This window comes from Ostrea edulis, chromosome 3 (genome assembly GCF_947568905.1).
Source record: "Ostrea edulis chromosome 3, xbOstEdul1.1, whole genome shotgun sequence".
Lineage (NCBI taxonomy): Eukaryota > Metazoa > Mollusca > Bivalvia > Ostreida > Ostreidae > Ostrea > Ostrea edulis.
The window spans coordinates 1,767,256-1,790,612 of record NC_079166.1 but is presented as its reverse complement, the minus strand read 5'-3'; the positions used below and the strand labels follow the sequence as shown (position 1 = coordinate 1,790,612).

General features: G+C 36.5%; 1 protein-coding gene across 1 annotated transcript; it reads right to left on the bottom strand.

Annotated features, from left to right (window-relative positions):
• Positions 1–1,186: 1,186 nt before the first annotated feature.
• On the bottom strand, positions 1,187–21,837 carry LOC125674088 (neurogenic locus Notch protein-like). The gene is made up of 18 exons (XM_048911129.2): positions 21,518–21,837; positions 15,317–15,496; positions 13,860–13,972; positions 11,957–12,061; positions 9,388–9,492; positions 8,827–8,931; positions 8,386–8,733; positions 7,608–7,712; positions 7,253–7,351; positions 6,744–7,097; positions 6,364–6,471; positions 6,159–6,266; positions 5,690–6,043; positions 5,559–5,579; positions 5,142–5,405; positions 4,797–5,036; positions 3,353–3,430; positions 1,187–3,051 (listed from the first exon to the last, which is right to left on the bottom strand). The coding sequence occupies exons 1-18, from the start codon at positions 21,589–21,591 to the stop codon at positions 2,699–2,701; spliced, it is 3,114 nt and encodes a 1,037-aa protein (XP_048767086.2). The 5' UTR covers positions 21,592–21,837; the 3' UTR covers positions 1,187–2,698.
• Between the last annotated feature and the right edge of the window lie 1,520 nt (positions 21,838–23,357).

The following is a 23,357-nucleotide window of genomic DNA, read 5'->3' as shown; positions in this document are numbered from 1 at the left end:
TTTTAACCAGAATTTAAAAATTCTAAATTTTCTTCTAATGTAAAGTGGAAATCTGCGAAGTTCACAATATACCATACTATTGTTGGTTCTTTTGTTTACTCCTAACACTTTTGTAGATAACTGGGGCTTCAGAAGGTATCCTCAACCGTTGATTCTTTAGTTTCGATCCCACCCATGGACAAACAATTCGGTATTCTACGTTTGATAAAAATAGTGATTTACAAACAGATGCTTCTTTTCAATTTGCATATCTGTAGAGAGAATTGTATGCGGATGCTGATGTGCATCTTTAATAATAATAAATGATGATAAAATTTATCTAGCCGTATATAAAACAAATTACTCTAAGGCGCTTTACAAGGGTAAGAAGAGGAATGCAACGCCAAAGGTGTTTTTTGGGGGGTGGGGGGTGGGGGTGGGGTGATAATTAAAACAGTCATAGTTTATTCATACTCCCGGTGTTAGAATTTAGAAATTTCATTCATAAAAATGAGCTTTAAGGCATTTTATGAAAATTTCAAGAGATGTTGACTTCTTGATGTCGTCTGGAAGGTCATTTCTAAGATGTGCTGCAGCGCCGCTGAGTTGGCGTTGTCCGCATCTATTTATTCTGATTTTTGGCACAAGTCGTGAATTCGAATCATAAAAAAAAAAAATTGCGATGTATCAATTCTCATATCCGACGAAGGGACAATTTGTATAGGTCAAAATCTTGAATTTTGATCGGTAATGGATGGGAAGCCAATGGAGTTCCTCAGAATCGGGAACATGTGTTCCCGTTTCGGCGACCTCGTGACCAGACGAGCAGAAGTATTTTGCACCCTTTGCAGCCGATCCAATGTTTTTCCCCAACTCCGCAAATATTGACAGTTTCCATTGAGATGTTACAAAGGAATTTGCCAGAGTTTTGCAAGCTTCATATTTAAACGAACATTTTGAATCTCAAAGAAAATGTAAGATATTGCAATATGAAGAAGACGGAAGAAATGTAATTAGATTTGTAAAGAAATTAACGCTCTATTAGTCATGTAAGGTATCTGTGGTCAGTAGTTGAAGTCCCGTATAGCACAGAAATCGTGTGGATCTCATGTGTTTACATGTTACACTACAGGAAGGTAAACAGGCACCTTTCATTTGTGAAACACAACCTTCCATCACTAGAACTACATAGTTAACGAATCGGAAAGCAATTTGGTATATATGTTTAATTATAAATGTTAATATAAGTACACAACTACAAGCATGGGATATATACAACAGTTAACAGTTTATCCTTTAACAGACCAGCTGTTTTAAAGACGTAACAAATTTAACAAAGTGTAAAGGCAAACATATAACAATGTATTATGCTTAAATCAGGTATCATCAAATTGGATTTCACCAAGTAACATGGTGGAATTTTCATCAAAATCTTTCCGTTATCAAGGACGTACTAATCTGTGATATTTCAAATGTTTTTGAATACTGTAAATTCCTAAATATACACGAAGAAATTATTATCGCGTAATTTTGCGAGAAACATCACTCGCTAAGAGATATTTCTCGCTTTTATTTTGATATTGCTAAAATAGATGCAAAAAACACTTGATCAACGGAACACTCGTGAATTTATTTTCTCGCGATTTGATGTCCACGAGGCATTTCGCGATAATAAGTACTCGCGTAAAATAAGGAATCAACAGTAGTTAATACAAAGTAGTACAATGAAGACAAAAATAAAAGCAAAGTACCTACACCTCAACACATAAATGTTGTTTTATTATTTGCACTCTAAGCGACTCGGACGGTGCGTATTAACGTAAAATGGAGCACAGTGCTGGTCTGTAGTCATAAATGTTTAACTCTGTAGGAAAACCGTGGGGACAATAGCAGCACAAAATACATCTCTTCTATAAATACAATGATGTCAGACATTGGTTTTGAGTGATCTTAAATCAAATTTTCATATAAGGCACTTTTTACCGATTTTTCTCTCTGTAAAGAACGAAGTATATCAATGGATAAAGTTGTTAGATGGAGTTACAGGGGAAATAGATGACCCCCTGTTGTTGTTCACGGCCGACCAACATGGCATCTGTTGCCCTCAATAACAAATGCATGGTCAAAATTGACAGTTTAACATTAGTATGTATATGCATATTGAAGAGGTTTCGCTTGATAAAAACATCTAAGCAGACAAAACACAAAGAATAATTTGAAGGATATATATATATATATAAATAAGAACACATGCAGCTTTATAAGACAATACATTAATTCATGTATATATGCACACACAAAAATCATAAAAACAGCTGAGATTGTTTCCCCATAATTGATACATTTTTGTCAACAAAAAATCGATCTACAAAATTTGATTTGAAAAGAAAAATGGCATAAATGTTACAGATCTGATGCCGCAGCCAAGGGCGGGGCTTTATAGGCTTTGATCACGTGACGAAATACATTTTTGGCCGATATGGATCGATGTCCTCTATTCAAGATTCAAAACAGTAAAGGAAGAACTCGTTGGATTTATAATTGGAAAGTTGAATTTCGTTACCTGATCAAACGTCGCAATTCAATGGAATCGTTTCTATTTTTGTGCCTCAATTAAATCATTAAGGTATGTAACTAACGATAAATTGACGTGTTAGAAAAGCATATACATGTATTATATACACTTCAAAAATGATAAAAATCAATACTGTTACAAACTCTACTCGTTCAATGTTTCGTTGACCTTGTTGTCGAAGTCGAGTTTGACGTCGATGGTGGAGACGTATGCGAGGTTCTCCATCGCCTTCGATTCATGTGGATATGGATCAACAGATTCGTAATCAGGAGGTTCCGAACTGGAGTATTCGGGAAGCTTTCCTTTCCCTGGGAGTGCGTAATCAGGTGGCGGTGTACCATATATTGCATATATTCCGTTATCGTAGCCATGTTGAGACGAGACGGGAGGTTCGGACATCGTGTTAGCTTTACGTGCAGCGGCTGACTTCCGGCAACAAATGAAGAGAACGACGACGACGGCAAGAGTTATCAGAGCTCCGATGACAGCACCAACAGCTAGACGTAAAGTAACAGATGGATTTAATTTCACGCATTAGCGCTTCATGAAAATATGCCGGTTTTGAGTTTTGCATTTCATTACCTCATATGATATTTTCTAAAATGAAATTTATTGTTCATTATCTATTTTTACATTCTACTTTCATTTCTGTAGGATATGTGATTTCCAAGCCGGAAAAATAGATCTACTGATTTATTGAGTACCAGGTAGTTCTGTATTCATATTGTTTACAACTGTAGCGCATTCATGAAGAAATGTAAAAATAAAAGACAACACATTGGAGACGTGAATATTTACCGATGAACATCTTGTTGCTTTCTACACTGTCCTCCTGAATCTTTTTCATCCCATGAGGCATGCTGACATCGGTAGAATCTGTTAATGTACAGATATCAGGAATTTGTATAAGTAATTATGGAAAGTAACAGCATATTCATAAAACGTGTCGATCAACAATTCAGGTCACGTGATTGTAAAGAAGGTGAACAATAATCCAAGGGCTATTGAACTATGATATAAACTTGACAGGTCTCACAACTGAATGGAATGCAATAGGGTATTCTTTTTGATTTGACATGGAATCAAGGTTCATATCTTGAAGTTTTCCCGCGTTTCGAAGAATTGCGGGGATACGTTGTTTAATGGCTATGCGGAGACACAGAAAGATCTATAAGAAGACTTTTGTGTTCACGTGCAAATGGAATGAGACTTAATATAAATATTAAATAGAGATATATTGATAGATAGATTGATTAAATAATGTTTAACGCCCCTCTCGCTCGAGAATATATTACTCATATGGAGACGTCACTACTGACGGTGAAGGGCTGCAAAATTTCGGCATATGTTCGGCGCTTATGGCATTTGAAAAGTGAGGGATCTTTATCGTGCCACGCCTGCTGTGAGAAGGGACCTCGGTTTTTGTGGTCTCATCCGAAGGCCCGCCCCATTTAGCCGGCTCTTACGTCAAGCTAGGGGGTACTGAGGACCTATTCTAACTCGGATCCCACGGGAAGCTTTAACACTAGTTAGTTTTCGCGAAGGGGACCCAGAAATAGTTTTTCTTTATGATTTTTCAAGACCGGTTTTTACCATCAATTACTCAATGTACTGTATTATTCCGGATTTCAGTTACGTAACCCACACAGGTTTCGTATGATAGGTAACTTCTAATACAAGGACTGTTGTTGGGAGGTGGCGTGTTTCAATGTTTGTGTACTATCCTTGTCAAGGCCCCTTGAATACACATCGCTCAATGTTAGTCCATGCTAATTGTCCTGTATGATATATGCATATGTCATAAACCATCATTAAACGCTAACTACCCATGTACCAAGCTTGCCTGGTTTCCACTTTAGTTGTGCTGTTGCCTTATAAACAAGAAAGTTGCATTCACGAAATTGTATATTACACTCACCATATATATATATATATATATATATATATATAAAGCACTAAAATAATCACAACTAGGTACTGAAACTTTTTCGCCCCAGCCCGGGGTCGAACCAGCGACGTACGGCACCCACCGCCTAGTAAGATTGTCAAACCAGTGCGTAAGTCCACTCGGCCACAACGACTTTATATATATATATATCAACGAGGTTAATTGGCATCTACAGCAGTTTCATGAGAAATTAACATGACACATGCATTAAGTTCGAGTTTATTTGCAATTCGTGACTTGTCAAATAATAAAATCAAATTTCAAATTTTTGATTACGATCAAACATGTTCTAACCTTCCTCCCAAATAGAAACTTTGAACTGGCAAACTGCAACATTTCCCTCGAAGTCGGTGGCAATGTAGCCCAACATATAACTGCCGCTGGTGAATTTGGTATTGTTTCTCTGTGTACCGAGGAAGTCGATCTTATGAAGCCCTACATTGTCTGCCACTGTTGGGTTGTCCCACGTCACAACGTCCGTGGTGAACAACTCAAAGTTCGTAGGACAAGACGTAAATCTTGGTGGATGAACATCTGAAGAAAAATAAAAATAAAAACAACAATGTCACAAATAGATATCGAGTAAACTTTCAAAAAAGGTCAAAGATTTCCAAATGATCCTGAAATCAGCGTTATTACCTTTAACTGTTACTGCCATCGCACATGACGCAATTTTTCCATTTTTGTCGGCTTTTGAGGTTGCCACGACATTATGGATATTCTGTTGACTGTATGGACATGCGCAGTGTTCTAGTTGGTTAAGACTGAGAGAAACTGGTAGAATTTGTCCTGCACCATCAACAGCAACGAGTTTTGGTAACAGAACATGCTTCAGATCGACAAATCTGTTGTACGAGTTAACCTCTATGGTGATCTTGGATGGACACCATTTAAATTTCGGCACTAAAATAGACAATATTCCTAATGATATGAAATGCTTTCCATTTATTTCAATCATCTCCATACCTTCACTTGAGGGATAAAACCATCAAATTTAGAAATACATGTACAGTGCACCTTTAAATGTGAAAAAAAACCAACTTTACAGATACTTACAGGGCAGCGGCAGCGTTCGTTCTGTAAATATAGATATTCATTGATTGTAGGAGAGTTTTATTCATTGAACTAATCAATCCAAATATACGCGTCATTGTAAAATAGGTAACTGCAGTAACATGTATACTTACTTTCGCAGTCTGGACAGCAGTTGCCCTCTGATGTCTTTAGTTCGTAATCTGGACCACACTCGAGGACTCCACACATCATAACACTACAGGTAAAACCACTGGGGTCGTCTCCGTGACCTTGACCTTGACAAACGCACCTTTCACATGGAGATTTCTTCAATACCTCATTTTTTCGATACGTTACACTTCCTACTTTGCAGATATCTGGATTTAATGCGGGGACACAGTCGTGACCACAACCTGTGGAACAACATTTGTTGCCGCCTGTACATTGCAGATCATGTGAGCACATTTCAACACAGATGCCCATATTCCCCGTGTTGTTTGGACATATTCCTTTTTTGTCTTCAAGTTCTGGAAATAGAAGCAACAATGTCGCTTATGTTAACTTACAATTCACATGTACATGCAACCTTTTCCCCCTTTGATGAAAATTAAAATTACTTAGTATATGTATATAATTTTGTACTTGTTTCACAGTATTTCCCAGAAAATCCGACTGGACAGACACACATTACGCCCTGATCTCCATTAGCAACACACTGTCCTCCATTTCGACAAGGAATTGGACATTTAGCTAAAAGAATGATATGAAAATATTTCACAAATTATTCATAATGACATGCCATTATTGATGACGACATCGTTTTCAGTTTTATCGATTTAAATTTTACCAGTTTCACAGAAGTCTCCCACAAAGTTTTCTTGACACACACAGTGCGGTGAGTCGTTGACAAGCGAACAGTGACCGCCATGTTGGCAGCTCTGTGTGCAGTGAATCTCTGTAATGGAAATATTGGGCGTTTGATGTTATAAAATACAAAAATATTAATTAATTGTATAATCATGTTTTGACAGATTGTGTTATGTAGACTAGGTACTGACATCGTAGAAATAACAAACCGTTAAATATTGTTAGACATGATATTTAACAGAAGGATGTATTGACGCTCCAGGCAAACAGTTACACGATTAGTGATAAGCTAATTCTAGAAAAACCTACATTTATCTCGTTAGAAACAACTTCGTGTGAAAGTCTTTTGTGTACACATACCGACACATTTTGCACAACAATCTCCAGGCAGAGTTTGGAAAACAGTTCCTTGAGGACATTCCATCATGAGGGGACATGGTGTTGGTCTACAAGAGAGCCCACTAGGGTCATCGGTGTTCCCCTGACCCATGCACGTGCACATCATACAGTTGCTCTTCATGATCACACTTCCCACGGTGTATGTCATGTTTTGGTGAATGCATATTTCAGGATTAGGAGGAGGAACACAGATGTGACCACCGGAAGACGAACAACACTTTTCTGCGCCTGCGCAATGCCAGTCACTAGTGCAGTAACTTCCGCCACTATGATTACCACCATCCTGTGGACAAACACCCGTTTTGTCTGCGCTTCCTGCATTTTATAAAATGTATAAATAGGTGCTGGTGAAATAGAGAGGGAGGTTATCAAAGATTTAAATCGTCATATATTTACATGTACCACATATTGCATAAGTATTTCAAACTTTGTTTTATTCCTTCTCCTTGAACAATCATGTTTGAACTCACTAATTTCACAATGTTTCCCTGTGTACGCGGGGTCACATGCACAGTAAGTGGATGTTCCTTGCGCCCTACAAGTTCCCCCGTTTTGGCAATGACAAATAGCTGTAATATAAATAAAAGAAAGTAAATTAGATAGAAAACGCAAAACATATCCGCCAGCAAAAGGAGAAAAAAACCTCCCTAATATACTATTGATGTATAAATTCTACATTAAACAGAAAGAGATACTTATCATTTAGCAACCTAATTTGTAAATACAAATGTTACATTGTTTAAATACAGGGTTAAGGTGACTGGCTAAAACAATATCATAGCAATTTTTTTTTTAAGATTCAAAGCTTAGCTTAACATAGCTCACGTGTTTCACAAGAATCGCCCCGGAAGTTGTGAGGACATATGCACTGAGGTATTCCATATACATTACTACATTTTCCTGGACCACAGTCGGTAGAACAACGAAGCTCTGAAGTACAGAAATTTAAAAGATAATGTTCAATTTTATAGGAAATAATCCTTCAGAATCCTTCATTATGCGCAACTAATTAATGCTCCTGTTAAAATTTCTTTTTATATACATTGTATATTGTTAACTACAGAAATGGAGACCCGCTATACATAACATCACCTAACATAGCTGCACTTTAGATTATTTAAATTAGAATTTACTAAACCAAATGTATAAAGCAAAGCGAATATAGTTTTCGTGCATTTGGGTTTTTATAAATTATATAAAAAAAGTATTGTTCTAGAAACATTTCAAGCTATAAAATGTTGTTCGTATCGCTTAGAGCAATTTAATTCCAAGATATTCACCTTTCAGTAGACATCTTTCAATGATAAAATATGTACTATATTTTTAATGAAAAATCATTTAATTTCAAAGAAAACATACACCTGGTTTGACTTCAGTCATTCAGATAAAATTTGACTTCAATTATTCTGATAAAAATCGTTGTTACGGACAATATTTAATGGCGGATGGATATATAATCGTTGTTACGGACAATATTTAATGGCGGATGGATATATCAAAGACATCACTAAAATCTCTCAGATCAGAAGCTGGATAAAGAACCCATTTCTTCACTCACAAAATTTAATTCATTTACAAAGGTCACGAAAATTCATTGAACTACCTTCACATTGTCCACAGCACTGCCCCGGGATGTTTTTATAGTACATGCCGTCGGGACAGGAAGTGACGAAACAGTCGATAGTGAAACAGTCAAACCCGCTTGGGTCATGGGACATTCCCTCTCCACGGCAAGTACACGTGGTGCAATCGTCTTTATGCATTATTTCCCCTACGTTGTAAGTGTGGTTCCTGTAAACACAGCGGCTGGAGTTGATAGGTTTCATGCAATCATGCCCGCAGCCATTATAGCAGCATTTGTTGGCACCGGAACAGTCCTGGTCGATAGAACACGAATCGTAACACGCACCATGGTTGTTGTTGGAAACCGGACAGTCGCCTTCTTTAATGGCTGGAAAAAATAAAACCCATGCAAAACGAATGTCGGACAGTGATGAGAATAACATGGACCGGAAGTAGTTTTTATATAATCGTAGCTTATTACCAATCTCGCAGAATCGACCAACGTATCCGGCTCGACATTCACACCTCGTGTCACAGACGTCAGCGACGCAGCGTCCGCCATTTTCACAGGGTCTTTCACAGACAGCTAAAATACGTTTACATAATATAGACACAGTTACAAGAAATTATATGAGAGACTCTCAAAACAGGTAATGCGGGTAAAGATCCGAGATTTACTTTCAAGGACCCAAAATATACAACTGAACATAATGACATTAAAACGTTAGACAGCAGTTCACCATTGAATAGTGAAATGTCATATGGACGGCAGTTCACCATTGAATAGTGAAATGTCATATGGACGGCAGTTCACCATTGAATAGTGAAATGTCATATGGACGGCAGTTCACCATTGAATAGTGAAATGTCATGGACGGCAGTTCACCATTCAGTACGTTTAGTGATCTGTCGTCCTACTAATGTCGAACAGATTGCATCATAGGATTCAAGACACTGACAATTACGTTATCAATCTTACCCCTTCCACAAATGAGTCATGTGGTCACATATGTTAGGATACGATTAATTAATCTATACTTACGAGTTTGGCATTGGTCCCCCGTAAAATGTGAAGGGCAAATACAAATAGGTCGCCCGTCCTTCGCTCCACAATGACCATTGTTTTGGCATGTGGGAGTGCAAACAGCTGTAAAAATCAATATTATAAGTTTTTCTATAAAAACAAAAATGAAGCACTGAAATTTTTACAACATGCAGATATTTTGCTAAATTTCAGGAGAAATTCTCGAACAGGAAATTTCGATACTTTGAATTTACATTATTTTCCACTGCCCATTCAAATATTTATATTTCCTTTAACGAGGCCAAGTCTAATTCGAATACGCATGCTAATGCGCAGATTTTCATGCAGTCGTTGGAGCGTTGTTGTAACTTTCTCAAGTATTGTGTTTTTAATGCAAATTTCACATCACCCGTAACGTTCATGTGTTAAAAATTGTGCTTATTAATTGGGTACAATGTTGAAATGACTCTTACTACAAAAGTGTTTTCCGGTTTTGTTAACAATGCATGAAGCTGAAGAAAGAAACATGACTCGCTCGCGTTGGCCAGTAACAAAGAAATAGCGCGGGTCAAATTCGGGTTGAAAATCGGGGTTTGTTGTCGTAAAACGTGAGCTAATTTTAGAAAATCGGGATTTCAGGGTAATTTTGCAATTCCGATCGGGGATATAATATTAAAAAAAATATCGGAAAATATTAGAATTTATGAGCACATGAATTAAAGGAAAATGCTGAGAATTAGTTAAAATTCAACGTCTAACACAACTTGTTGAGATTTTTTTTTTACCGTTGTCACACATAATCTTGCATTCCAATTTTAAAAAATGGAGGCCTAGGGATTAACAAATATTAGGAAACCTGTTTATCTTAATTTCCTAAGTGTTGTTTCAGCAAGAAGAATCCAGAATTGCGTTCTTTCAACCCTTCTCTTGGTTTAAACGTTCCATACGTATGGTTACATTATGACGAAGTATCAAAATATTATATTTTATTTACTCTATGTTATTTTAAATGGAAACAAATATTATCTATTACATGTATTGAAATCATCGGTTCAGATACATTAATTACACTAAACACGATATTTGTGAAAATATATTTTAAATTCTGAATAGTGCGATGAAATGATTGAGAAGTCAATGATTCTAAAATGAAATTGTTATTCAATATATCATCAAATTTCTAGTGTCTACAAATTAAGAGTTTCAGTTCAAAAGTAATGAACATCTTACAGGTATAATTGAAATTTTGACTTAAGTCTGAGTTTGTTACACGATACTGGGGCCTGGCTTATAAGTATTATCAGGTGGTGTCTTTAAGGCATCGACAAATTAGGAAAAGGATATCAAGATTTAGATGGAAAACTGAATTAAAGTAAAAATATGTTAGTTAGACACCCCCTCTTTCGATCCATTTCGCCTCCCCAATGTCAAATACTTGCCGACGCCCCAGATATCGGGATTTGCCTTTCCGACTGCTTCAAATCGGTAGAATCCCGCACAAATCGGGGAAAGTCGGCATGTATACGAGGCGACCGTGGGTTAGTTGGTTGTATATTGTTTAACGTCCCTCTTGAGAATTTTTCACGTGTATGGAGACGTCACCATTGCCGATGAAGGACTGCAACATTTAGGCCTATGCTCGGCGCTTATGGTCTTTGAGCAGGGAGGGATCTTAATCGTGCCACACCTACTGTGACACGGGGCCTCGGGTTTTGCGGTCTCATCCGATGGACCGATTCATTTAGTCGCATCTTACGACAAGCAAGGAGTTCTGAGGACCTATTGTAACCCGGATCCCCAAGGGCATTTTACTAGGATTTGTTGATAGAACATATAAAAACATACTAGCAATCTAAACAGTATTATTTCTTTATAAAATAATTCTTCCACGCCAATATATACTACAATATGCCAAATTTAGAGGGATAGGACATTGACAAACTTTAATATAATCCCTGAAATGAGCCGTTGACTGTTTTAAAATTTCACCATTTAGTGACTTCTCACGATAACTTTCATAATTAGAAAGAAATAAAAATACATATGACAAAGTATAAAAAATGTTTTTTAAAAATGTGAAAATTTGTTGCATTTCCAAGAAATTCCCAGAGCATCCAATAGTAAAAACTTTTGAGATGATACTTATTATATCCAGATTGTAAATTTTAATCTTAAAATAATTGATTTAGTATAGTAAAAATTCATGCAATTTTTTTTAAATCGAAATATCTAGGGTAGAAATAATTAGACTCGGTCTCGTTAAAATTGATTTCTAAATCTGTTAGCTTTATTATTTGACAAAACAAGATTACGATTATACTCCTGTGTAGACTGATGTTATATTTTACACTAATAAGGAGATTTTTGTAGATATGCTCTCAAAATCCATTATAAACAAACGGCCTATGATCAGAACGCTGTTGATCTCTTATAAATGATACCTTTCTTTCCTCTAAATTAATCCTTTTTTATTAGATATGCCATTTCAGAAGTTAAACAGTACACGTAGTTCAGTTTTTTTTTATTAACCTTAAGCTTCACAGTTGATTATAATGTTACATTTATACTATATAATCGTCATACTTACGTGTCTCGCAATGAGTCCCGACGAATCCTTCCGGACATGCGCAGTGCGTGCTGTCAATCACAGTTCCGCCATTCTCACAATACACAGGGATGGAATCTCCGTCCGCTGTTTATAAAGTTTAAAATGATCGAATTACATACGCAATTCTTGTCTACGTGTATGCGCACTCTTCTATCATGGATGCACATTAACACGAGACGCATTTTGGACAAACAGTACAACGCACGTATACTTAGATGTGCATTTGCTTAACTACAAAAAGCTACATTAATATTGAAATATAAAGTTCATGGTGGTCGTCTATATATCTTACTAACCGGGTCAGTTGAAGAATGATTCTATGAATATTTGGAGCCAAGTGAGACAAAATGGTTTTGTGTTCTACTAAACTAGATATTGTATTTAAATATAATAAACGTATGCGTTGTGACGAGATTTTTCGATGTTTTGATGCAGCAGAGATCAAAATGATCTTTTAAGGCCTGAGGACATCAATTGTCAGTCAGTTTATCAGCTTCTCAACTGACGGGTATATACTTCCCGTTCTGTTTATTGGCACATAAGCTTACGAAAAAAAACCAACAACATATGAATGGCTAAGAGTTTAAACCTAATGCATTTCACGGTTTACAAAGCATTACAATGGTCCTGTCACGGCCATTTCACGCCGGGGAGACGTGTTGGTATGGGGGTTGGGTTCTCAGTTGATTAGAAGGTAAAAATGGATGTTAGATGTATAGGTGAATACCCGGTTAAGATCTTTACTTGTAATATGACTGTCATTCAATGAGTTAAAACAATACCGGTGTCTGACGTTTTGTGTTCTAAGTTAGCGGTTGGGTGCCTTTTAGTCAGGCGTTTAGAAAACACCCACAGACGTGAATAGTACATACTGTAACGATGGTAAATTTAATATTCAGGTAAAGTTAAAATCAATATACCTGTAACAACAAAGAGAAAACACAGTAGTTTTGCATTAAAGAAAAGAGTTTGAAAGAATGACAAAGGTGTTATTTTCTGCCAGCGAATCTTGATTTGGAACACAATAGTTTTGAAATATAATGGTTGTGTGTGATATGTGTTTTTGTGGTGTGTGTGTGCGTTCTTGTTTTTACTGTCAGACCGGATGCATACAGCAAAAAGTTTTACTACGGTCAAATTTCAAACGACACTGTTTATAGTTTATCAATGTAATATTTTGTTTAATGTTACATGTTTTCTAGACTTTTTGGAATGGGGAGCGAGGAGGAAAAGGCGGGGTTATCACTTTTAGGATTATGATTTTTTTTTTCATTTTGCAAATTAACATTGAAAATCAATCAACCAACACATGACCTAAAGTGTACCCCTACAACACGTGACCTAGCGTGTACCTCTACAACACGTGACCTAACGTGTACCCCTACAACACGTGACCTAGCGTGTACCTCTACAACACGTGACCTAACGTGTACCCCTACAACCAACACGTGACCTAGCGTGTACCTCTACAACACGTGACCTAACGTGTACCCATACAACCAACCAACACGTGACCTAACGTGTACCCCTACAACGAACACATGACCTAACGTGTACCCCTACAACGAACACGTGACCTAATATGTACCCCTACAACACGTGACCTAACGTGTACCCCTACAACACGTGACCTAACGTGTACCCCTTCACCAGGTTTGACTCCTGTTTGGCTGCACGCTATCATTCCTGTGTGCATGTGCTATGGCGAGGCCGAAATGATTGCATCATGTAATTGCAACATCATGCCGTAACCATTATTTCACGAGATATTTGTATTACCATAGTGACCTGACGGGAGTTAATACATGTAGTAACCGGATGTGGAAAACAGGTTGCACATATTTTGTCTCTGTATATTCATTAGTTGCAATGACTGACTTACGAATGGTACAGTCGCCATAATCATCTTCATTCCATCCCTCACAGCATTTCCAGCTGTTGTAATACAAAGTGACATTGTAGGTAATCGTCACACCACAGAGGTTGTCCCACCAACTAAAACAGAGAAGACAAATCCTAATGAAGTACGTCTATGTCGTCCAACTTTATAACCAAGTAATGTCGTCATAAAGGGGTTGTGTTCTCACAAACGTTATCCAAATGGTAGAGGGATTGTACAAACAACCTATAGCGTGCTGCACAATCTGTATTTTCAGACTTTATCTCTTAGATTGATTGATTGTACATGTATGTTGTTTAACGCCCCTCTCCAGAATATTTCACTCATATGGAGACGTCATCATTGCCGGTGAAAGACTGCATAATTTAGGCCTATGCTCGGCGCTTACAGCCTTTGAGCAGAGAGGGTTCTTTATCGTGCCACACCTGCTGTGACACGGGGTCTCGGTTTTTGCGGTCTCCTCCGAAGGACCGCCCCATTTAGTCGCCTCTTACGATGAGCAAGGGGTACTGGGGACCTATTCTAACCCGGATCCCCATGGGAACCAAATGAATTGAACAAGAGGCCCATAGGTCACATCGCTCACCTGAGTCACCTTGGTCCATATCAAAAGACTTTCCATATATATTTGAATTTAAAACCGTAGTCCCTATTATGGCCCCAAACCTACCCCTGGAGGCCATGATTTTTGCAAACTTAAATCTGCAAAATGTCAGAAAGCTTTCATGTAAATGTGAACTTCTTTGGCCCAATGGTTCTTGAGAAGAAGATTTTTAAAGATTTTCCCTATATATTTGTATGTAAAACTTTGATCCCCTATTGTGGCCCCATCAAACCCCCGGGGGCCATGATTTTAACATTTTAGAATCTGCACTACCTAATAAAGCTTATCTATAAATTTCATCTTTTCTGGCCTAGTGGTTCTTGAGAAGAAGATTTTTTAATGACCCTACTCTATTTTTACCTTTTCTTGATTATCTCCCCTTGGAAGGTGGCCTGGCCCTTTATTTTAACAATTTAGAATTCCCTTTACCTAAGGATGTTTTGTGCCAGCTTTGGTTGAACTTAGTCCTGTGGTTTTTGAGAAGAAGTAAAAAATGTTAAAAGTTTACAGACGGACATACGGACGGATGCCGGAATACGGGTGATCAGAAAAGTTCACTCGAGCTTTTAGCTCAGGTGAGCTAAAAATGAGTAGAGCTCAACCCTTGATAGTCAGGCATGCTCAGATGTATCAATTCCAGAGACCCAGCGCATATCTATGGCAGTGCTAAGAATCCTTATCACTTTGAACTCATACCCATGAAATGTTGACATTGCTCAGTTTACCGAGAAACTAGTACTTTAAAGAGTCAAGGTCATTTGTTCTAAGTTCAGGGACGACGGGAGGATGCTAGGTTCCTTTCGTGTTTTCTGAATAGAATTATCTTTTTTCTCACTTGCGGCGATCTGAGGAGCGGCGCCTCCTATCATCGCTTCTATCATCGTCATCTGTATCACTTTCGTCACATGGCCACCATATCCACCTCGTTCTCGTCTCATTCCAAGACTTGACATCACAACACCAGTGATCGCCGTTGGACTCTTCATCCGTTCGCGGGCAATTTTTTCGTCGACGTCTGAAAATATATGTTAATCGCAGATACTAGTATGTCTGTTAATGGACTACACCTATCTGTCTTCATTATCTCAGTGAAGGTTTCCACTTTGTATCTACAAATTGTGATGATAGCCATTTCCTCGTGAATGCATTGCAGTTAGTAAACAATGCGCATATGGAATTATTGTCTTTTTCAAGGACTGAGAATTCCGACAGAAATGGATGTAGAATGTAGATATAAGAAATATATTTCATTTTTGATGCTACATCGAGGCATGAACTGACAACACGCATCATGAAGTATGCTGGCGTGAAGCATTCATATTTTTTTTTTCTGAATGAAATTCATTTCTTGATAATCAGCAAAATCAAATATGCAGCAAGTACCACATGCTCATATTTTGCTGTAACTCCGGAATTGCACAAACAACATGGATATCTTATTCGTTTTATCTATATTTTTTATTTTGGTTTTTTTATGTCAAGTTGAAAGATTAGTATTTTTATCTAGAACTACATGAACACAACGGGGGTTAAATGCTGACAACACATTGGCAATAGGAAATATTTATTGTTGCATTGATATTTCAGGTACGTTAACGTAGGTTTGAATAATGAATATATCTTTTTCATGGTGCAGCATGGTTTATTTGAATGGTGAACTTTTTGAAAATGCATGAGGGTTAACGCACTTCGTGAAAAGTATGCCCACGTGAGGCATTGCATTTTATACCTTAATGTATTTTCAACAATTTACATTCTACTTTCGTTTCTGTCGAGAATCCCAGTCGTTAAAGTTAACGTGCAATGTTTTTCAAGATTCATACGCGGATTGTGTTTATAACTGCAATGTAGTTTTGAGGCGATATGAAAGACAAAAACCACTGGAAAATGTAAATATTACGTAATCCGTGTATCTGCATGTATTATACTGATAGAAATGTAGAAGATTACTAAACACGGTTTTTCTATTTCTGATCAAGTAATTATATATCTAAATGGTTGTCTGAAAAGATTTTATTCTGAATAATACCATTTAAAAGGCTGCTTTGCCACAAACATATAATTGGTCTGCCAGATAATGGTTCGTCAAGCTTTTGTAAACTGGTTCTTTTTAGCAAAAAAATACTATTTTGGTATTCTGTGTCTGTTGAAATTCGGGACGAAATGAAATTGCTAATGTTGATAGTCAAGATGCATTGTAGAAGCAAGGGACATTATCTTCAACCATCGACCCATGTACATTGTGTACACATGCATGCAGTTCTCACTAAAGAGACGTACAGGATGTCACGGTCGATCGAGTTTTCCTCGTCATGCTATGTAGCGTGTGTAATCCACGTGAGGTATTAGATTCTTAGAGATAAAAAAAAAAGGATGATCAGATTATGAAAATAAAATGCCAACGCGGAAAATTTACACTAATGTCTCTTTTGCTGTGAAGTGAAACTGAAATGTTATGATAAATTAAGGTAAAATAGCACAAGCCATAATGAAATAGTATACGGTTATTGAATGGGTCCGAGGACAGCAGCCGTTTTTGACCCGATAACGTATCTGTTGCTCGAAGCCATAGGTTAAGGGTCAAACAAAACAGCTGTTGTCCGAGGACACAGTCTACAACTTTTGTTATGCACCTTATATTGTTTTGGGTTGTTTTTCTGAACGCACATGGTTTGTTGAATTTTGAACTGTTAACGAGAAAGCTTGATTGCGTACATTTATAACCGTATCCACGAATTCAAAAGAAAACATATCTAATGTCCTACTTAAAAGTAACAGGTTTTTGCTGATATATTGTTCAAAAATATTTTATGCACCGTTGATTATATTTTTCTTGTTTCACTAAGGTGTTTAACAAATTTTATTTAAGACTGCTTGACTTGAATCATAACTCACGTAGAATTGATATCGTTAAATAAAAAAAAGAGGTTTACCATAATGAAAATTCTATATAGATAACCATTAATATGTACCACTGTCAAATGAAAATAGTATGAAAAAAGATCATAACAGTTGCACTATTCAGTTGAACTATTATACGTTTTGAATAATCATGAGATATATTTCAAGAAATGTAACTGATATGGTAAAACGGAATTTTAAATCTTAACGCTTTGTAAATTTGTTCTAAGGACATAGATTTTGATGTCACAGATTAAGACCCGGAAGTTTTGGCTTTGAATATAGAATTTGTATTCGTGCACGCCATCTATCACGCTTCTGACCGAGTGAGATTTAAATTACTGAATCATCACCCCGTATTGGGAGTACTGGTAGTCTTTTGATTTAAATTCCTGAATCATCACCCCGTATTGGGAGTACTGGTAGTCTTTTGATTTGAATTACTGAATCATCACCCCGTATTGGGAGTACTGGTAGTCTTCTGATTTAAATTACTGAATCATCACTTCCGTATTGAGAGTACTGGTAGTCTTTTGCATCAATATGGGACAGGACTGGGATCATTGTACTTAGATCATTGTACTTAGATTATTGGTGTCGTAGGAAATGCCTTAAATCTATGGATATTTATCGTTGCTAAGATACAGGGGCCCGTTTCACAAAACAACTTACGGCAAAAGTCGCAAGTCTTAAATTGTATTACACTGTTATTACTTTTAATGAATGAAGTAAAACTTTTCTGAGGCTTAATTTTCAACATTTTAAAAACGTATTTTGCATTTGGAGTGAATGACCTTACAATAAACCTGAAAATTCCAGTATGTAAAGTTTGTCGTAAGTTCTTTTGTAAAACGCGTCCCAGAAAATCGACATGTTAACGCGGGCTTGTAATAAAACCAGTACAGAGGATTATTGTACTCTTGTGTTGCTAAGTAACTGATGATATCAATTTTTATATAGACAAAAAGATAGGAATGTTTACCACACTAGAAGGGAAAGGTATCCTAATTTTAATCTTTTTTGGCCTGAACTGCTCTGAAATACTATAGTATGAGTCAGCAGGTCAACATGGGATGCTTTCTCCTCGTGGCAACGGATCCCACCTCTGGTATATCTAGGGGTCCATGTTTGCCCAACTCTCTACTTTGTTGATTTCAATTTTACTAAAAGTTCTTTAGAGGTTTTTAGAATCCTCTTCTGTCATATGTAGTCGCACAGTACGTTTAAAGTTTCTCTTTCACAGCCGTTAGTATTTTCGCGAGGAGCAGAGATAAGGGTTTGGTAGAACATTTACTGGATCCAGCAATGTATCTTTGTAAGGGTTTTTGTGAAGTTTAGGAATTCAGTATAGGCACGGTAACTCATATTTATCCCACAGGCACTTATATCGCTTGGGGCCTAATTACTATATAAGAGTACTCTTATATATAGTAATTAGGCCCCAAGCGATATAAGTGCCTGTGATTTATCCGACCCATTGACTGGGATATTAAATGTGTCTAAAACTGAAGCATGATTTTGAAGAATTTCATTTTTTGAAAGGACAGTTGGAGTATAAGTACGATTACCAAATGTGGAATTAATGCCAAGTTCAATTACAATACAGATGCGACAATGAGCCTTAAAAAGACAATGTTGTAACAAGCGATGTCAGCTGGAACCAAAACTTCTATCACTTCTGGTTTACTAAACACGAAAGGATAGATAGTACGTACTTTTGGTTTGGTGTGTCTAATACCGGATTTTAATATTCCTCTCAATTTAATTTTACGATAGTTGCATTGTTAGAAATAAGAAAAAAGTGCCTACGAGAATGATGTTATCAACAACCAAATGTATAAAAGAAATGGGAACTATCGACATCTTCCAACACAAAATCACCGAAGAATTTACATATACTCCAGTAAAGCATGTATTTTTGTATAGAAAAAATAATGTTTGTCGAAGTCATTCTTCCTCAACGTCTAAACCTAAATGTGCATTATGCATGTCTATATTTGACTCCCATTCTCTTGTGTATACATGTACCTCTGTTTAATTGAACAATTATTACTGTAAAATATGTTTTGTACTTCATATACAAATAAATGTAGATTGAGTGAATAAATAAACTTGTAAATTTGCCATAACACCACAATTAAATAACGTTTTGGTGAATAATAATCTGAAATGTGAATCGTGGGAATTTCGTTCCCAGTACTGGATCTATATATAACGTCAGCATATAAAAATTAAAATGGTCATTTTTAAAGCCTTTGAAATAACGGTAAGATATGAATGCCTTGTCTATGTTGATACCGGGCATTGCTAACACATTTCATATAGGGACATTTTATTCCACGTGTTCCCATATGTTGGGTATAGTAAGTGCTAGAGTTGCACATAGAGGAATTTAGAAAATTCAGATACCATTCCCCGGGATAAAAGTATTATCTAAACAGGAAGAAACCTAAATACAGAGAAGAAAGATTGGATGACAATGGCAGGGTCATGTTTATTTGACTTCATTAATGTTCGATAAAAAACTGTCCGCTTAATAAGGCTTTTTTAATTTCCAGGAGAACGCAACATTTTCAAATTCTATTTCTGAACTAGTATCTTGCTAGTAACATTCTAAATAACTAGATATTCGTGTTTTTTTTTTCTTCTTAGATTTTTGTAGAAACTACGATATGTATTGGTTTATATTTATATTCACTGAAACTTTTCTCTTACATTTCATTTGAAATTGACATTGCTTTCATCATATACATTGAATGCAAGTTTTTTGCAAAGTAGTTTAATCTTTTTTTAAGTACCGCGTAATCATTAGCAAATATAGTGTGTTATTAAGGTCATGGGTTTGTACTGGCTGTTCCGTTTAAAGTAGCAAATAGGTCAACCATATGATATTTTAGTCCTTAAATCTAGCTTATGTCTTTTTAAAAAAGATACGTAAAGATATTAACAATAAAATGAATTTTTTGTTGTTTTATCGCGTGATGGAGGTAGCAATCACTGCCGGGCGCGTAGCTGCCTACACACAAGTACGCAACTGCGTACAAGTCATTCTAGAGAGAAAGCTCTGTCGTTAAATATTTGTGCCTCAAAAATAACTTTGCGTTATATAGTTCCAATTCATAATCTAATTAACATTATAATCAATTTATACTTCATAATCAATTAAATATAATTCTGTATGGATATCAAATTATCAATTATGCACTCAAACAAAAGAAGAAAGAAACTGTGATTTTATTCGTAAAACCCAGGAGCTTCTAAGACCTCAGGGCGGCCACCAGGCCGGCATTGTGTACACTTCATTTTCTTTCTGGCTACGCGCCTGATTGCAGAAAAAAATTACATAGCCGGGTATTGTGAATATTTTCAACAATGCTCGCTTCTGTATCTTCACCACCCAATAAAACAATAAAGAAAACATTTTATTGCTTATATGAATCTTATAATTAGGCTAATGCTGATTTGGATGGAATGAGTTTCACAAGAAAATTGTGAAGATTTAAACTTGTACAACAGCATATACTGTACGTCTTTTTCACAAGCTCCACACAGAATTCAGACTTCAATACTTGTTAAATATATTTAAATAAGATCAATACATTGTATGTAGATTTGTAGTCGATTACAGGAGACACAGCTCTGAAGAAAAACGACAGAAACATGAAACCCGGCACAAGGAAATGTGAATGTAACTCCAGTTATTGTTTAAGAAGACATCGATGGGACTAAAAGTGTGAAATACAAACGAAATAAATTGAAATGGCAGTAGAGGAAAGAAATATTTTTAATAAATAATCATGCAATACTTTATTACGTCTGTAGGGTATTCATTATTTACTACTGTATTGATCCGTTTAATCAAATATGCACATGCTCCGACAACAATTGATATTGATTAATTTGAATATCCCCCCACCCCCTCCCCGAAAAAAACCAAACTTTCCTCACTGCCGAATATAAAGGTACATTAGACGCGACAAAAATTGAAATATTGATTCAGATACATGCTTTATTAATCTCTTGTGTATATATCTTGTTAATGTCCTATTATAAAATAAATGGGTAACAATCTAAACAATACTCTATAACAATGTAAAACATTCTGCTTGATTTCTTTTCTGGAGCACTTTCTTACCTCCGTCGCCTCCCTTCAGCGAGAACAAGAATAGCTACCAATACAAAAATCACAAAGAACAGTTTTCTGTTCATCTTGGTCCTCGTCTTGTTTCGTGCTTGGTTTTTCCTGATCACTAATTCCTCAACACTTACTTCACTTTCACATCATTAGAATCGGATTGACAATATTCAGGGTATTTTCTCCTAGCGTGCAAGAGAACGACCGTGTTCTGGTTTAGTGGTTCTGTTTAATAAGAACTGGTAATGGTACACCAATCAGATCTAGGGCTTTAAATGTAAAGCTCTGAAAACAACAACAATCTACGCATGTGATCCGTGTATTGATTCTTAGGTACACAGGTACCAAGAGAAGGATGAAGTAAGATTTTTAAATCGTACTTATGTTTTTAAAATTCCATGTTAAGAAACGTGACAAAAAGACTCCGCCATCAAAGCTTTAAATGTATTATTTTCGTATTAACGACTTGTTACAAGAGCTCTGTATGGGAAGAATGTCTATGAATATAAGGAAAATCAAATGCCATAATCATTTAATTTGGTCGGGGTCAAATCCTGGCAGTTTAATAAAAATATCGTCTCAGCGGGGGTTAGTTTATTTTTCATTTTATTTATCTCTTTCATTTTACCAAATGCGTTAGCATACAAAATTACACAAAGCAAAGCATAATCAGACTAAAGAGTTTACAAGCTGTACCGATTACAAGTATACCACCAAGGTGCAGCATTGGCGCACAGATTGTAACTACGGATTGCTCCATTTGCCTGATCGGAATTTGGGGCTCGCGGCGGGTGTGACCAGTCGACGGGGGTGAGTGCTCCCCCTAGGTACTCGATCCCACCTCTGGTGTATTCAGGGGCCGTATTCGCCCAACTCTCTGTTTTGTATTCCTTGTGGGAGTTGTGAGATTGATCAGTGTTCGTTATCTTCACTTTTCATTGGCACACTAAAATATTGAGCTACAGGTACAGGTGTGATAGACATTGATTGTACAGTGTGTATCTATTTATAGAGTCTGTTACTAAGCGCTCGTGTGTGTGTGTATATATATATATATATGTGTGTGTGTGTGTGTGTGTGTGTGTGTGTGTATTCACATAATTTTGTAGCTTAAACATTATTGGGGTTACACAACTCTTTACAAGATTTTCGTTAATAAAGATAGAAATGGTAAACTTGCAGCAAATGCTTTCTTACATCTTTATAAATAAAGTAGAGTCATTTATAAAGTGTAACTCGTCTTCTACTACAGATTTACAGAAACGACGATATCGATAATCTTTCAGCATACACGGTTTTGAATATCTACGAGTTTTGATATCTAAAGTTTGGGATGAAATTCCTAGTTTTGTTAAGTTTCATGGTACACCTTTATTGATTGGGATTTTGAAATAGACTTGCACGTTCCTAATTTATCTAAAGAAGTGTACTCTTGTAGTGTCCTTACTTGTTTACCAGACTTTGTAAATTGTAAATCTAATACTCTAGAGGTGCTAATTGATATTTGGAATGTTTAATGTTTTACAATTCAACACGGAGAAACATAGGACAGCAGGTTATAAGCATATGATTATTATCACGTCATGAGCATAAAAAGGTCCTCTCCGCCGGGATTACGAATATGGGAGAGTTCATTTCCTCCGCTAGGCGGATAATCCAAACTGATGCGCCGGTCTGACGACGAATAGTAGACCCACAAAACTTAGGGATTTCTCACTTTTCTTTATCTCGATATCAGGTATAAATAAGGACAAATAAGGGGGGAAACGGGCACAGGAAATATGAATTCTTTTCAGTGGAAACATCAGATGTGTTGGAACATTTGAGTGAATAAGAAAAG